At 49.4% G+C, this 16,543-nt stretch overlaps 1 protein-coding gene across 4 annotated transcripts in view; it reads left to right on the top strand.

Annotated features, from left to right (window-relative positions):
- The window catches only part of IGSF21 (immunoglobin superfamily member 21), a 274,351-nt gene that overhangs the window by 214,471 nt on the left and 43,337 nt on the right, over window positions 1–16,543 (top strand). For all 4 annotated transcript variants that reach the window (XM_054450753.2, XM_054450763.1, XM_054450785.1 and 1 more), the window contains exon 4: window positions 13,140–13,258. In XM_054450753.2, the coding sequence (XP_054306728.1) occupies window positions 13,140–13,258 (119 nt within the window). The remainder of the gene's footprint in view (window positions 1–13,139; window positions 13,259–16,543) is intronic.

Below are 16,543 nucleotides of genomic sequence, written 5' to 3'. Positions count from 1 at the left end.
GAGACCAGGCAGCTCTCTGGGGCCTCTTTTGTGGGGGTGCTCATCCCACCGTAATCGCCTCCCAAAGGCCCCTCCTTCTAATACAATTCCATTGATAATTAGGTTTCAATATCTGAATTTGAGGAGGACACAAACATTTGGACCCTAGCAGGTATCAGCTCTGGAGCCTGGCTGCAGGGTTCAGGGCCCAGCTTTGACACTCTCTGGTTGAGTAACCTCAGCCAACAAGTTATAAGCAACATCCCTGTGACTCAGTTTCCTCATCTGTGAGGTCTGGGTGACAATAATAACACCTACTTCATGGGATTGTTGTGAAATTGAGTTTTACAGATGGGGAAACTGAGGCATTAAATAACTTGTCCCAGATCACTCAACTACCGCATGTTAAAGCTGGGCGGTTCTGGCCCATGGGGAGGTCTAGAGAGGTATCAGCTATTATTGTTCTTATTGCAAAGGGCTTTGCCTGAGAGTTGAATGAGATCAGTTTTCAGTGCCTCGCAAAGGGTCTCACACACAGGAGGTTCTCAGTGAACCTCTCACTGTCACACACATGAACGAGGCCTGCATCAGCTCCTGGAATCTCAAGGGCCAGAGACCTGATGCTGACCTTGCATGCAGTAGGGGCACAGCCGTGTTCATTGAAAAATATCATAGAAACAACAGGTTGAGGAAGTCTGGGAAACCCAGAGGCAGGCAGCTTCCAAGCCCATCTTCCTTCTTCTGCTGGAGGCAGGCTTGGTTCCAATGGGCTTGGGGCCTTCCTGATGCCAGCTCTCACCCACCGCCAAGTAGAGAGGCAGAAGCAGAGACAGAGATTCCTGTTAAATAAAGCAATCACGAAGGATAGGAAGGAGGCGGCGAGCTCAGCCACGGGCCCAGCCTTCCGAGTTTGCTCACTGCCCAGCTTATTTGGTCTCATTTCCCTTTGGCCAACCACCTGGCTCCTGGTTCCTCACCACACGGAGTCTTTTTCTGAAAAGCACGTGCCCCACGCCCCCTGCCTGCCCGTCCTGGGATGGCATCGGGTGAAGGTGGGAAAAACACTCTGAACCCCGGGCCCTCCTGCCCCTGCCCACCCCTGAACCCAGAGCCTGAGTCCAACAGGCTGACCGGTGAGGGGCTAGGTGGATCAATCAGGACCTGGAGGAGGAAGTGGTTTCCATGGCAGCAGCCAGAGTCTGGAAAAGAGGCCTGAAGAGGAAGCCGGTGGAGAAGAGCGGGAGGTGTCGGAATGGGTGAAGGGGAGCGGGAAGTGATGGGCCAGGAAGTCAGGGGAAGGGGTTAGCCAGCGAAAGACGGAGGGTGGGAATGGGGAAGCGGGTTCAGGGCCCAAGGTGAACAGCAGTGGCTGGACAGGGCAGGAAAGAGTGGTCGGGACCAGCGACCCCATTTCTGTCACCACCCAAGGGCCTCTCACTGACTTCCTGGCTTGGGTGATCTGGGATCCCAAGCTAAGCTCTCTCTGGTTTTTCTTGGGGTAATTCAACTTTGGAAAATAAAACCTGATTTCTCAGAGGCGCTTTCTCACATTGGAAACAGGTTCCTACCAGTGTGCCCACTGGTAAATCATGACTGGCAGGTCTGGAGTGTCCCTCTGGTCAGGAGTAAGGGAGCTTTCCATGGTGACCTTGTCCTGTCCCAGCTTCACCACCCAGGGCCTCAGGACAAAGGGCTTGAGGTGCAGAAGCTGAAGCTGAGAGCCAATGACCTGCCTGAGGTCACACAGTCCTGGGAGGCAGAGCGGAGTGTGGTGAGCCCCACCCGTCCAGCACCAAAAGTCCCCTTGCAGTGTGAAGATAGAACCGAGAAAGGTGTGGCTCAAACATGGCCCAGTGTGAGTCAAGAGTTGTCCCCTCATTCTCATCCTTCAAGGTCAGCAGGAGGAAATGGCCAAGGAGCTAAGGCAGCTGGGCCGCCAATGATCAGGCCAATTTAAGAGAAGTCTGTGGCAGGGGTGGAGCCTGAGACGGGTCCCAGGCTCCCTGGAGGGGGGGAGGGGAGGGCTTGGGGAGGGAGCTGGGGGCAGGGCGGAAAGGGCATTTGCTGGAGTATTCTGGAACTTCTCCCCTCTGTGCCTACTTTCTTTGGTACCCCTCCTAGCCAGCCCTGCATTCCAATGGATGCCACAGATATTTTGTGCCCAATGAGCAACTGTATGACAGAAACCATTTTCAGGTTGGGGGGTGGTGAAAATCATACTAATGGCTTTTTAAAGGCCCTGAAGAAAAAGAGTTCAGGCAGCCTTGGAAAGTGCGAAAACACACAAAGAGGAAGGTCATAAAATTCCCAGTGTCGAGGGGCTCAGCTCTTAGGTAGTGGGGCTTTTCCGGAGGCTCCAGGCCCCCCCCCGCCCAGCTCTGCCCCATCCCTGCCTCTTCCCCCGGCCCCACTCCCCCGTCCCACTCCCAGGCTATACAACCTGGGAGGCCTCTCATCTGTGCTGAGTGTTCTCAGGGAAGCCCACCACATTAAGAATGGCCGGGCTTCTGACTGGCTCCCCAGCCAGAGGAACGGCTGGAAGGTGGCAGGAGACCCCAGGCAGCGGGCTCCCAGCCCCATGGAATGATTCTGCCATGTCTTTTCCCTATTTGGCTGGGGGAGAAGTTGGACCCAAATTCTCCTGCGTTATGTGGTGAAAAGAGCACCATGTATTTCTGGTTCATTGAGATACCTTGACTCATTGAGACTTCTGGCTCACAGCAGCCACAGCTGCCGATCACTGAGCACCTACTCGGCATCCGCCTCTGGATGGATGCATAGGCTTTGTAACAAGATGGCCGGATCGCCAAGCCTCCAACCGCCTGCAGGGGGCGTTCATGAGCCCCCATTTCCCAGAACCTTTGACGGATCACCTGGTCCAGGTGGCCCGGCCTCTCCTTCCCAGATATGCTGCTGATTGCTGCCTGGCCTTGCATAAATCACCTCCCTGTCTTAAGTTTTCTTGACTGGACAGACCAGGACTAGCTGGTCACCCTGGTTAAGACCAGACTCTTCTGGGAGAGCTATTAAAGGAATGGAGCTTCTCCATGTACATTCTGTACTCACAAGACAGGTCCCTTAGCTCAAGGGAGGGTCTCCTGTGTCCCCCTGATTTTCTGCTTGGTGCTGCCCAATGGCCCCACACCTCCCGGAGGAAGTGTGTCCCTACTGTGTCCCTGAAAAGGGCTTGATGGAGGAGAAAACCCAGGGCTTGGCCAAAAGGAGGGGAGGAGGTCATTTCTGGATTTCGGGTTATTCCGTCTTTGGTATCCTTGGAGTTGAAACTTCGCCTTCACAGGCAGGTCCCCAGGAATATATTGACACCACTGTTAAGGTGTCCTTGGTCAAGTTCACACCAGGGAGGATGAGACAACTTGCTCTTGAGCTAGTCTGGAGTCTGGGTCCCAATTTCTGGGCTGAGCTCGAGTGTAGACCCACCTCCACCAGGCAGGGAAAGACAGAGAGTGCATCGCTGTCTCTTTCAGAAGCTGGAGGACAGGAAGCAGGTACAGAGCAGGGGCTGGGAGAGCAGAGCGAGGTTCAGCATTCAGTTAGTGCAGGGGCCATGTCTGTGTGTGGACAGCTTTCTGGCAGCCCCTGGTGTTTGAAAGAACCCCTGTCCTCAAGGAATGTCCATTCAACAGTATTCATTAGGCAGCTGTCCTGTGTCAAAAACATCCAAGCACTAGGCTCTGGTATTTGGGGTTTGGTGAAGCCAATGGAAGGAGACCACCCAGTGTGTCTGCGGTGGGGCAGGGCAAGGGCAAACGGATGGACTGAGGGCGAGGGAGAAGGACTGAGGCCCTGAGTCTTCGAGCGGGCTTCTCTAACCAGCAGCAGTACCTGGGGGCTGGTTAGAAATTCTCAGGGCCCCGGAATGATTCTGCCATGCCTCTTTCCTATGTGGCTGGGGGAAAAATTAGACCACAACTCCCCAGCATTGTTTGGTGAAAAGAACATCAGCTATTCATTGAGACTCCAACTGTAGGCTCACCAGAATCTGCATTGGAATCAAATCCTCAGGGAATTCTTTTACATCCCAGAACCCCCCTGGGGTCTCCTGTAAGGGACTTCACCCCACCACAAGGAAAGGTCTAGGGAGGCCCTTTCCTGCCTGTCTCCATCTGTTTTCCCAGGTCTGCCAGCTACCATAAATGCTACCCCCAGTAGCTAATCTATTCCCCAGTCCTGGGAGGTTTGTGCTCTCACCCAGGGACTGTGATGGAAAAGCAAAATGCCGTGAGAGCAGCCGGGGATAGGCAGCAGCCAGGGCTGGCTGAGCAGGTGCGCACCTGGGCCACTAGGCCAAGCTAACTGACCTGAGTCGCCCACAGCTCCCAGCCAGCTCTGCAAATTACACAGGTGTGAGGAAGTGGGGGGAAGGGCAGAGAGCTCTTCCCTGCCCATGCCCCCCCTTTTTTTTCCAGGGAGTAGCAAACCTTTTCCATGTGTCTTATTAGCAAACATCCCTCTCGTACCCAGAGCGGCCAGACACTTTATTGCCAGTTTTATTAGCTCTACCTCATGGCTCTGTCCAGGTGGAGCAAGCATTCTGCAAATGTTGCCCCCGTATCACAGGGCATGACCCTGAACTTGGAGAATGAGCAGGTGTTGGAGGGAGTGAGAAACAAGGCCCAGGCCTCAGGGAAGAAGCAGCCCATCAGGGATGCGTGGCAGGTGCAGAAACAGTAAAACTTCATTGCTTCACACTTGGGATCTTTCCAGCAGGAATGAGGAAGGGCAGAGCCCAGGCAGGCACTTGGCTCATAAGATTGCAGGGGGTGTGTTTAACCTACTTGCAGGAACGACTCTGTCCCCAGCCCTTTAGAAGCTTGGTTTCCATGCAAACAATTGTTATACAAATGAAAAGCCTCTCTCATCTCTTCATTAAAGCACAGCCTCAAAGGACCCATCACTACCTGAATCTTCTCTGTTAGCCCAGAATGAGATACTGTGTATATAAATGAAGACGTTTGAATTACGAAATGCTTTTTAAATCGGGTAGATTATGAAAGTTTGGTCCTGAAGAGTCTTCTCCTTCAGTTGCTGAATTTTGGCAAGGATGCAAAACCACACACCACATTCCTCCCTCCATCTGTCCCTATCTTCCTCCTTTCTGGGTCTGGGCCACATCTGAGTTTGCAGTCAGACTGAATTTGAGCTTGCTCCTCTAGTCGATGGAAGCTGCAGGAAGGGTTTATGTTGGGAAAGGACAGGCCAGATCTTCGCTGTCATAAGGTCACTGTGACAGCAGGGTGGGGGCCTCAGGCAGGGAGATGGTGGCAAGAATGAAGACAAAAATGGAGAGGTTCTAGGCCAAGCAAGACAGTGGGGTGGAGAAGAGGAAACATCGATGAGCCACCTGTGCCACAACATCCTCTAATCTGGGGGAAGATTAAAAGAAAAGAGGGTTGGGGCACCCAGGCAAATGTCATGCACCCTTTTCTCATAGAGAAATCCTGTAGCTCCCCATTCTTCCTCTCCAAGCCTTTTGATCCACGTTGCACACACAATTCCAACAGGACTTGTTATTTGAAGCTCACTGCAAATTGACAGCAACACTTAGAAAGTAGGAATAGGTTGGCTGGGAGGGGCACGAGGGGCAACATGGAGTGAGCTGCTTCTAGAAGAAGGCACTGAGCAGTGTGGGCAAAAAGACAAAAACTCATGGAAAACCAAGAAGCCGTCATGCAGTCACTTTAGAAGACAGTTGGGCAGTGTCTTATAAAGTTAAATATAGGACCAGCCGTGCCATGTCCTCATTTGCACACACAGCACCTCTCCCTGGGCTAACAGAGACAATCCAGGTAGCTGCCAGGCCTTTGAGGCTCTGTTTTAATGAAGAGAGAGCCATCCAGGTGTCGATCAACAGGATGGGTAAGTAAATGGTGTGTAGCCACGAAATGCCATGCTGTTCAGTGGGGAAAGGGAAGCAACAATTGGTAAAGGCAACAACATGAATGAATCTCAAAATAATGATGAGGAGTGGAAGAAACCAAGCAAAACATAGTACACACTTTGTGATTCCATTTATATAAAATCCTAGGAATCATGATTTACAGTGACAGAAAGAGGATCAATGGCTGCCTGAGGATGAGGGGCATAGATTATAAAAGGGCCCAAGGAGCCTTTTGGGAGAGATGAGTATGTTCATTATTTTGATTGTGGCAATGGTTTCAATACATCGAAACTTATCAAATGTGGAAATGCTGAGTAGGTACAATTTATTGTTTGTCAATTACACCCCAATAAAGCAATTAATAAAATTGAAATAAACAAAGGCAAGGATCCCAGGAGACATTTAGCATCAGGATAAACTCACCTAACACATTGCAAAACCCCTAAGCCTCGACAGGATGAGATTGATATTTGTTTTAATGACCTTGATCCTGGGACAGGTTAATTAACGTCCAGCCTCCTCCCTCTAAGAAGGAGACAGATGTAGACAGGAGGCAGATTCCAGAGAATAGGTGTCTTTATAGTGTGGTCATTTAAAAGTACAGATGTTCCTGGACTTATGATGGGATTACATGCCAATAAGTCCATCATAAGTTCAAAATATCTTAGGTGGAAAATGCACTTAAAACATCTGATCTACAGAACATCATGGCTTAGCGCCTAACCTAGCTTAAATGTGCTGAAAACACTTTCATTAGCCTACACTCGGGCAAAATAATCCAACACAAAGCCCATTTTATAATAAAAAGTTGAGTATCTCATGGAATGTATTAAATACCATACTGAAATTGAACAATGGAATGGTTGTATGGCCACTCAAAGTCTGGTTTCTACTGAGTGCGTATGGCTTTCACGCTGTCGTAAAGTCGAAAAATCATAAGTTGAACCATTGTGAGTCGGGCACCTTCTGTATCGTTTTGTCTGTCTTGTTCCCTGATATACACTCAACACCACAAGCGGTGCGTGGTACATGGTGGATGCTTAACAATTTGTTTTAAAATTTTCATCAATTAACAGTGTAAGGAGAAGAATATGACAAGCACTCCCAGCATGGCAGGCCCTGTTGTAAGTGCACTGGTACGTGTTCATTCATTCAGGCTTCAGTTCTCAGTAAAAGTCAAATATTGGGTCACTTCGTTCTTCAACAGCACAGGAAAAGCAAATCAAACTCGTTTCCCGTGTCCTCACAGCTCCACCCTCCCCTCCAGTGTCTCCATTCTATGAAAATCTAGGATTCTTCCCAGTGGAAAGGCAAAACCAGGAAAGGAAAGCTAAGCAGAGGCTGTAAACTTGTGTGGGGCGTGGAGAATGTGCACAGGACTTGCTCAGCAAACCTCAGTCATCAGAATTAAGGGGCCCGCCAGAAGCTTGGAGCAGGAAATTAAGAAAAATAAAAGGCCATCCTGTTTCTTCCAGCAGGGAGGAAACATATGGCTCTTATTACCTAGAGAGGTGGCAAGCCTCAGAATAGAAACACGCTCAAGAGTGATGGAGGCAAATTCAGAGACCAGAGAGCTCAAATCAATTTGCTGATAAAGGAAGATCTGGGGGCAGTGGGGGAGAGCATTCATGGGCTCCAGCCTCTATCTAGCTTGAATTCAAATCATGCCACCTACTCACTCTATGTAGCAAAGATTCAGTTAGAGAGGGTAAAATGCTCAGTGCAGTGCCTCCTACTGTAAATCTTTATACATATTGGCACCTCCCCAGATGCTGTAATCCCACAAGGCAGTTGTCATAGCACTCATGTATTGGATGGAGAAACCGAAGCTCAAAGAAGCCAAAGGACCTCATCCAACATCACATGCTAGTCAGGTGCAGAGCCAAGACTAGAGCCCAGGGCTCTTGACTCCTGGTGCAGGCTGTTTCCACTAACCTCATTCATACAGGTGATACTCCTTGAGCACCTACCAAGTGACAGGGCTTCCCTCCTTGCCTGGGAGGGAAAGGAAACAAGTTATACTGCAGCATGACATGGACAGGTATGTGCTCCCAGAGACAGATGCAGCCCTGGAGAGGTGGAGATGAATTATGTCTTTAGAGGGCTGGGCGGTCAAGGTAGCCTGCCTGGCGGAGGTGGCATCTGAATGTAGAGCCTATAGAGCTTGACATTATAGGCAAAAGCATGGAGGCAGGGACCAAAACCTCCAGCATCCCTGTACCCACTCCCAGTCCAAGCCTCAGCTTAGGGCATGGCATACTTCTGTTGAATGTGGATGGCCCACAGCCCTGGCCCCAGATTCAGCAGAAGCTGCAGTGCCCAGCACTTGTATGGCCTTACCTAGTGAAGGCATGCAGGTCAGGGGGCATGCAGCATCCGCTCTCGTTGTGCCTGGCTTTTCAAAAACACAATTACTTGCCCTTCAGAGACGCCGTCGGTGTTGGTAAACTCCAGCCGCTAAACTGCATTACACTGATCTCTCCAGAAACCTTTGCAGTTATTAATAGTTTATTGATCACAGCCCATTGCTGATGAGAGCAGGCCTCCTCACTCTCACCCCACTCGGGTCCCTGCTATCTGTGGAAAGCCTTCTATTCATCATGCAGATCGATGCCACTCAATTCTGGGGAAAGGGAGTCTCTGGGCCACTTAATCCACTTTAGAAAGAAAACAGAAAAGACAAAATTTTAGATGAGGTGCTTAGAAGAGGTGGATTGGTCAAAATCAAAGCTGTGACTTGGCAGCTGTTGGGACTGCCAATGAAAACTAGAATCTGCCTTGGTTGGAGGTGGGGGATCCTGGCCATGTCAGATGGTAACAGAGGAAAGCAGGTGAGGGGTATACAGCGATCTCTGTTATAGTTGCAAATCTTCTGTAATTCTAAACTTATCCAAAATACAAATTTTATTTTTTTAGAAAATAACTTGGCTCATGGGAGGAATAGAAACAATGCCACTATAGCTGGAGGAAGGGGCAGGGGCGAGAGAGAAGGGAAGGTGGGAGACACAGCTGGAGGAAGGGGCAGGGGCGTGGGATAAGGGAAGGTGGAAGACATGGCTAGAGATGCAGAAGGAACAAAGTGTGCTGGGCCCTGTTGGCCAAGATGACGATTCTTATCTCTCTGTTTGCCATTTTTTTATTGATAAACTTTATTTTTTAGAGCAGCTTTAGGTTCACAGCAAAACTGAGCAGAAAGTACAGAAAGTTCCCACCTGCCCCTGTCCCACACACGTACAACCTCTGCCACCATTGACTTCCTACACTTCAGTGACACATTTGTTACCATCAGTTAACCTACATGGATACATCGTTATCACCTGAAATCCATAGTTCACATTAGGGTTCACTTTTGGTGTTCTGCATTTAATAGGTTTTGGCACATGTTACTACCTTTTAAAATATTTTTATCAAATTGATATTGCTGTCTCGTATTTTAAAATTTACAGTTTTATTTCTATTTAGGAGATTTTTATATTCTCCATTTTATTTTATTTTATTTCCATAGGTTATTGGGGAACAGGTGGTGTTTGGTTACATAAGTTCTTTAGTGGTGACTTGTGAGATTTGGGTGCGCCCATCACCCGAGCAGCATGCCCTATCCCAATTTGTAGTCTTTTATCTCTCACCCCCTCCCATCTTTTCCCCCAAATTCCCAAAGTTTATTGTATCATTCTTATGCCTTTGCATCCTCTTAGCTTAGCTCCCACTTATGCATGAGAACATATAATGTTTGGTTTTCCATTCTTGAGTTACTTCCCTTAGAATAGGGGTCTCCAATTCCATCCAGGTTCCTGTGAATACCATTATTTTGTTCCTTTTTATGGCTGACTAGTATTCCATGGTATAGATATATACCACAGTTTTTTAATCCACTCATTGATTAATGGGCATTTGAGCTGGTTCCACATTTTTGCAATTGCAAATTGTGCTGCTATAAACATGTGTGTGCAAGTATCTTTTTCGTATAATGTCTTTGTCATAAGAGCAGAGAGAGCCTTTGATGGGACTTAGGTAGAGGAGTACCATTCAACTCATTTGCGTTTGAAAAGATATGGATTCTACCTGGAGAATGGATCAGGAGGGAGATTACCTGGGACAGAAAGCCCAGTAAACCTCTGCCTCCATATTCCAGGTGAGAAGAGATGCTGACTGTGGAGATGGAGGGAAGTGGATGGTTCAGGATCTATTAGGAGTAGAACACCCAGGACTTGGTCACTGTCTGTATTTGGAGGGTGTGGAAATGGGAGATGTCAAGGAGGGTGCCCAAGAGTGTGCCTTGGGCTAATGGTGGAGGACAGGTCTGGACATTCAAGGAACTAGGGAACCTGGGCTTGCTCCTTCAGTCGATGGTAGAAGGAGCATCTGGGGCTGTACACATAGTCCTCAGTGAGAAGCTGCCTTTTTCATAAAGCAGCAATCCAGGTGTACCCCGAGCTGTCTTCTATACCACCTGTGAGATGTCACCTACATGTGTCACCCAAGCATATTGCTTACGTTACTATCACCTGAGCATGTCATCAGGGTAGCAGTTGCCTAAACATGACACCTGTGTCGCTATCCTATAAACACATCTTCTGCAGCCATCACCTAGGTGGCGGTTACCTGCACGTATCTGCCTGGGTGTCAACCATGTTATTATTATCTTATTACCTCACCTGGAGAGCTGCCAGCTACACATGTCTCCCGAGCCTGTTTCTTTACAGAGCTGTCACCTGAACCTGCCACCTGCACTCCTGTCACCTACAAAAGTCATTTAAGCAGGTTGTCTCTATAACCAACACCTATGAGTGTCACCAAGTGCAAATTCTGCTCCTACTGTTTGTAAGCCATGGGGCCTTGGGTAAGTCATGCCATCTCTCTCTGAGTCTCCTTTTTTTTTTTTAATCTAAATATGTCACTCCAGGTGACTGTCACTTAGTAATGGTGCCCGGTAGAGAGGCTATTTTTTCAGTCTAGCTGAGTTACAAACAAAGAAAATCATTCCCGGAGGGGAGACTGGTCCCCTGCTGTTCCCATGTCACTGTGCTCTTTCTTCTGAGATCGGGGAGTGGAGGGGGATGGCGTCTTCTCAACAAAGTCCCCCTGATGAAAAGCTTCCCATTCTTTAAGTCCTTCCATGACAGTTGGTAGACCAGATGTCAACCTCTGTGTGTTCTATGTAAATGAAGGTGTTTGTTTATGCTAATGTGTGCTGGGTGGTGGGAGGGATGGGCTGGCTCAGCTCACTGAGACGACAGTGATGGAAAAAGAGGCTGGCAGCCCAGGTGTGGGGGGACAGTGAGTCACAGGCGAAAAGGAGCCAGAAGACAAAGATGGAGCAGGTAGCTAAAAGGAGAGAAGAAAAGAGCGAACCTGAGGTTATGTTGCTCTGCAGAAGTAGGTGGGAGAGCAAAGTGGGAAGTGTGTCCAGGAGGTTGAAGGGAGGATAAGAACTGGATTGAAAGAACCTCCCTTCTCAGGGGTGGCAGATGGGTCACATGCCCAAGAGCCTGAGCGCCAACCAACTGCTGCTCTTTCCTGTCCCCAGTGGGGTCTTTGTCAGGCAGGTTAACAGGGTAGGTCCGTGGGTATGGATCCCTTCCCATAGTTTTCTGCTATGACTTGAGAACTTCTAAGACTTAAACAGAACCCTAGTCCCTCTAAGCTGTAGCCAGAATAGGCTGGAACTTGCATGAAGACAGACATATTTCCCCAATGCAGCAATGACATAGCCTCTGCAACTCCAGGCCAAGGCTCCTTCCCATCCAAGTGTCCAGATTCCACTTACCAGGAATTCCCTCTCCCCACAGAGCTTCGCAGGACCCAGGAACAACACAGAATGGCCCCTCTGTCCATTTGGGTGCGAAGTTCCTGCTTACAGAAGTCCTGCAGTGACGTCATTGTATTTAATCTTCACCGCAGTCACAGGAAGTAGCACCTCCACTGTTTAGGAAAGAAAATGGAGTCTCCAGGAGAGATGGACTGACTTAGCCAAGGTCCCATGATTTACAAACAGTAGGAGCAGAATTGGAACCTGGTTCTCTTTGACTCCATGTCAAGGCTCTTTTCAATATAGAAGGGAGGAAAGAGCCTCCCTGTTTGCATTTTCCATGGGGAGAAAGAACAACATACCAACTCATTTTCACATGGTCTGACCCTGTAGATGCTATGGAAAGACCCAGAACAGGAGCCATCCAACTATAGCCTGCAGGCCAAATCTAGCCCATCACCTATTTTTTCACAACTTGTGAACTGAGAATGCTTTTTATACTTTGGAATGATTGGAGAAAAAAACAGAAGAAGGATATTGTATGGCAAATGAATATTATATGAAATTTAAATGTAGATGATCATAAGTAAAGTTTTATTGGAGCACAGTTGCACCAATTTTTTTACGCACCAATTGTAGCTGCTTTTGTGCTGCAAGAACAGGGTTGAATTGCAATTGTAAAGGGCAAGAAAGCCTAAAATATGTACTCTCTGGACTTTAGGAGAAAAGTCTGAAAGCAGGTTTGAGGGGGTCTCTCCCATCCTTAGGGATCACCTCTTCTGAGACGCCCTCCCAACCACCTCAGAGGTGGAAGTGGCTGCTCCCCAATTCGAGCTCAGATAAGCTCACGCTTTTCCATGTGAGTGTGGAATCCAGATCAGCTTCCCTACCCCCTTGTCCACTGGGATGGGGGCTCCTTGGGGACCTGAATTTTATTGCCTTTCTCTTCCATGATCTCAGGACTGGGCATGAAGTGGCAGTATGGTGGCGTGGAGAGAGAAATTCAAATTTCCATACTGGTTCTTATTAGCAATTGAGTTCCATCCCGAGCCTCAGTTTCCTTGTTTATGAAATGGGAATATGGACCCTATGTGGAGGCCGTCATGAGGAAAGAGGGAGCCAATGCCTCCAGTGACAGTTTTGGGCCCATACGGCATGCAGTGACATAGTAAATGCCCACACCTCTTCACCTGTGCCATCCTCATGGCTCCCTGGAAGTGGGCACCATCCCAGGCTCATGGAAGCCGACAGGCTAAATAACTGCTCCAGGACCCACTGAGCACAAATTGGGCTCTGGCTGAACACAGTCCACACCTTCACTGTCTGAGATGCCAAGCACAGGGTCTGCATACAGTCGGTGTTCCATAAATGCTCCCCTCCTCCCAGCCCAGCACACAGGCATGTGTTTGTTAGTGGAGGCTGTACCAGTTGGCATCAGGATGAGTTTCCTTGAGTGCTGCCTCACCCAGCCCCACGATGATGGGCCCTCACCCTGTCTTCTGCCTTCCCCAGGCTGCCCGAGGTCCGGATCTCGGACAACGGTCCCTATGAGTGCCATGTGGGCATCTACGACCGCGCCACCAGGGAGAAGGTGGTCCTGGCATCGGGTAACATCTTCCTCAACGTCATGGGTGAGTGTAGGGCCACTGGCCCCTGGCATCTCAGTGAGGAGGACGAGTGTGTTTGAGTGTGTGAGTGTGTGCATGTGTGCACACAGGCACATGTGTGTGCACAGAGCGGCCATCCTGGGGGCCATCCATCAGAAGTTCTGTTGTGCTGGTGTCTTTCCTTTCCTGCCCTTGTCGTGGAGGGGCAACCAGACCAGGCTGAGCCAAGGTGTGACCTGTGAAGTCTTGCCCCCTATGGGCCTCCTCTCAGGAGGTCCCCTTCTCCCAGCACAGGTACCCCAACAGGACCCTCCCCAGGGAGTAAAGGATAGCACCTCAGCCGAGATGCACACCTGCTGCAGAGGGAACCATTATGCCCCTCAGCCAAAAGATCCCCCTGCACCTCCTGAGGCCTTAATGGAGATGGCATAGGATCTGGAAATGAATTAGAAAGTGCTTAGGGCTGGGATTCAGAGCTCCTGGGTTCCCACCCTCTCCCCATGCCTCCATTTATGCACCTGTAAAATGGAGGTAATAATACTGTGTCTGTCTCTAGCTGGCTGGGTCCTTGGGTAAGTCTATCCCCATCCCAGACTCAGTTTCCCCATGTGTAAAACAAGAATGCTGCTCTGCGCGTTCTCAGAAGCCCCCACTGGCTCTAATGTTCTTGTCAGATACACACCTTTGGATTCTGGCTCTATTGCAAGGATGCTGGGGACTTGGCCTTGACTCCAGACTCTGTGTTCTCCGGTTTTCTTATCAAATAATATGTATCAGGGAAACAAAGCTTGCAGTACACAGGGAATCAATAAAAGCATAAAGGCCCCGCTGAAAGCCGCCGCTTCTGGGGAAATTGAAAATCTCCACAGGCCAGACCTCCAGAGGGACATTGATTCCTGCGGCACAGCCCGTCGTGGTTCTGGCTTCCCGATGGAGCCACGATGCAGGAGGTGGCATTGCCAGGAAAAGACCCTCTCTCGCAGTTACTCACGCACCACTCAGCTCCTCTGATAGACGAACTAGCAGCGTTTGGGTGCCTGGCCCTGGGTTGGCCACACCAGAGAACCTAGGAGGGACAGAACTCAGTTTGCACCATCAAGGAACTCCCAGTCTGCTGAGAGACATGTACTTAATCAATCATTTATGCATCACAATGTATTGAGCACCTACCTATGAGGTGGCCGGGAATGGACCCAAACTTTTTATAGGACAAATGCTTATCTGTAGCGATTTTTCAGGAGACAAGCATAAAACACAGGCATAGATGAATCAAAAAGAGCCTGCAACATGCTGGAAGGAAATAAAGCAGAGTAAAGGGATAAAGAGTGACTGCAGGTGGGTGGCTGCTAGCATAGGGTGGGGACTCAGGGAAGGCTCCTCTGCAGCTATTGGGTTGAGTGCTTTACATGTGTTATGTCATTTAGTCCTCACAACCAATCCGGGGGTACATGCTAGCATTAACTCCATTTTGCAGATGCAGAAATGGATCACAGAGAAAGCAAGCAGCTTGTCTAAAGTCACATAGCCAAGATCACAAAATCCTCCTATGATATCAGGCAGGTCAGTATTGGGCCGGGACTCAGGCATCTTGACTCCAGGGCCAGCTCTGTCACATTGCTGGAGGCAGTGAAGACACTGCGCTAAGGCCTCAATCTAAGGTGCCTTCAAGCAAGGCCAGAGTCCTCAAAAACCATCCCTCCATGAGGCCCATGCTTCCCATTACTTCACCAAAGAACACTGAGCAGGTTATTCTCCCTCTGTAGCCTCAATTTCCCCCATCTGTACTGTATTAGTCCATTTTCACACTGCTGACAAAGACATATCCAAGACTGGGCAATTTGCAAAAGAAAGAGGTTTAATGGACTCACGGTTCCACATGGCTGGGGAGGCCTCACAATCATGGTGGAAGGTGAAAGGCATATCTCACATGGTGGCAGACAAGAGAAGAGAACTTGTGCAGGGAAACTCCCCTTTATAAAACCATCAGATCTTGTGAGACTTATTCACTATCATGAGAAATAGCACAGGAAAGACCGACCCGTATGATTCAGTTATCTCCCACTGGGTCCCTCCTACAACACATGGGAATTGTGGGAGCTGCAATATAAGATGAGATTTGAGTTGGGACACAGCCAAACCATATCATGTATCATCAGAGGGTTGACCAGACAATCCTACACTCCCTCCCAGCTCTGACAATTGGGAGTCCCTTACTCCATCCACTAGGTGAGGAAACTGAGAGAGATCTCGTGGGACTCACTCAGGTTGCACAACTGGCCTGATGGTCTCTGCTGAGCAAGGGAGTGTGCTCCTGTGGGCCTCAATTTCTCCATCTATAAAATAGGGATAAGGATGCTTCCCTCCTAGGGTGGCTGTGAGGCTTAAAGTAGATAAAGTTTGCAGAACACCTACCCCATCAAGAATATCATTGAAGAGCTCAGTTACTTGGACATTGTTGTTTTTATTATCACTGTCTCTGGTGTGCCCACTCCTGGGCACAGCTGTGGCTGCCTCCCTCTTGCCCCTGGTTTTGGCCTCAGCAAAGAGAAGCCCCCCATTCACAGCTCCAAAGAGCCCTGTACTAGTCTGAGGAATGACTGCTCTGGGAACACAGCTTCACGCACCGCGGCGGCCTAGAAGCCAGGGTGTGTCTCTGGGAGTGGCAGGGACAGAGGTCTCTCCTTACTCACCTTCTCTAGGCTTCTTCCCCAAAGGTCTGCTTGTCCTGGCACCATGCACCTATGGAAGGAGCCAGGATATATCCCAACTGTCATAATGACAGCAATGCCCCACACTTGCCTGATCTGAGCAATTTCAGAGGGGCTTTCACATTGAGGACATCACCCAATCCTCACTGCAGATCGGAGCGTGGGGGATTACTATTATCCCTAACTCAAAGATGAAGAGACTGAGACCCAGGGAAGGGAATGAATTTGCTCCAGGCCTTATAGGGTGGGGGTTATCTCTGTGCCAGAGCAGTGTGGCTTCTGTAGCTCACCAAGGTCCTGAATGGTGAGGGGAGGGCCGGGGGAGGTGGCGTGGCTGAGTGTTTCTCATACAGCATCTCCTGTAACCCATCGACCACATGGGCCTGGGATGCAGGCACCACAATGAGCCCATTGCACAGACCTGGCTCAGAGGGGCATGGGACTTGGCTGAGGTTGGAGGGTTAAATGAGATAATCTATAGAACAGAATGTTCTGGGCCTGAGGCTTGGCACATTCTGGATGATCAATAAATAGTATGTCTTATGACCAATAGTAGTCGGGTCAGTTGTAAACCAGGCACAATTAGACCAATCTCTGTGAA

This window comes from Pongo pygmaeus, chromosome 1, assembly GCF_028885625.2.
Source record: "Pongo pygmaeus isolate AG05252 chromosome 1, NHGRI_mPonPyg2-v2.0_pri, whole genome shotgun sequence".
NCBI lineage: Eukaryota > Metazoa > Chordata > Mammalia > Primates > Hominidae > Pongo > Pongo pygmaeus.
The sequence above is the reverse complement of the archived record's forward strand: the minus strand, read 5'-3'. Positions and strand labels throughout refer to the sequence as shown.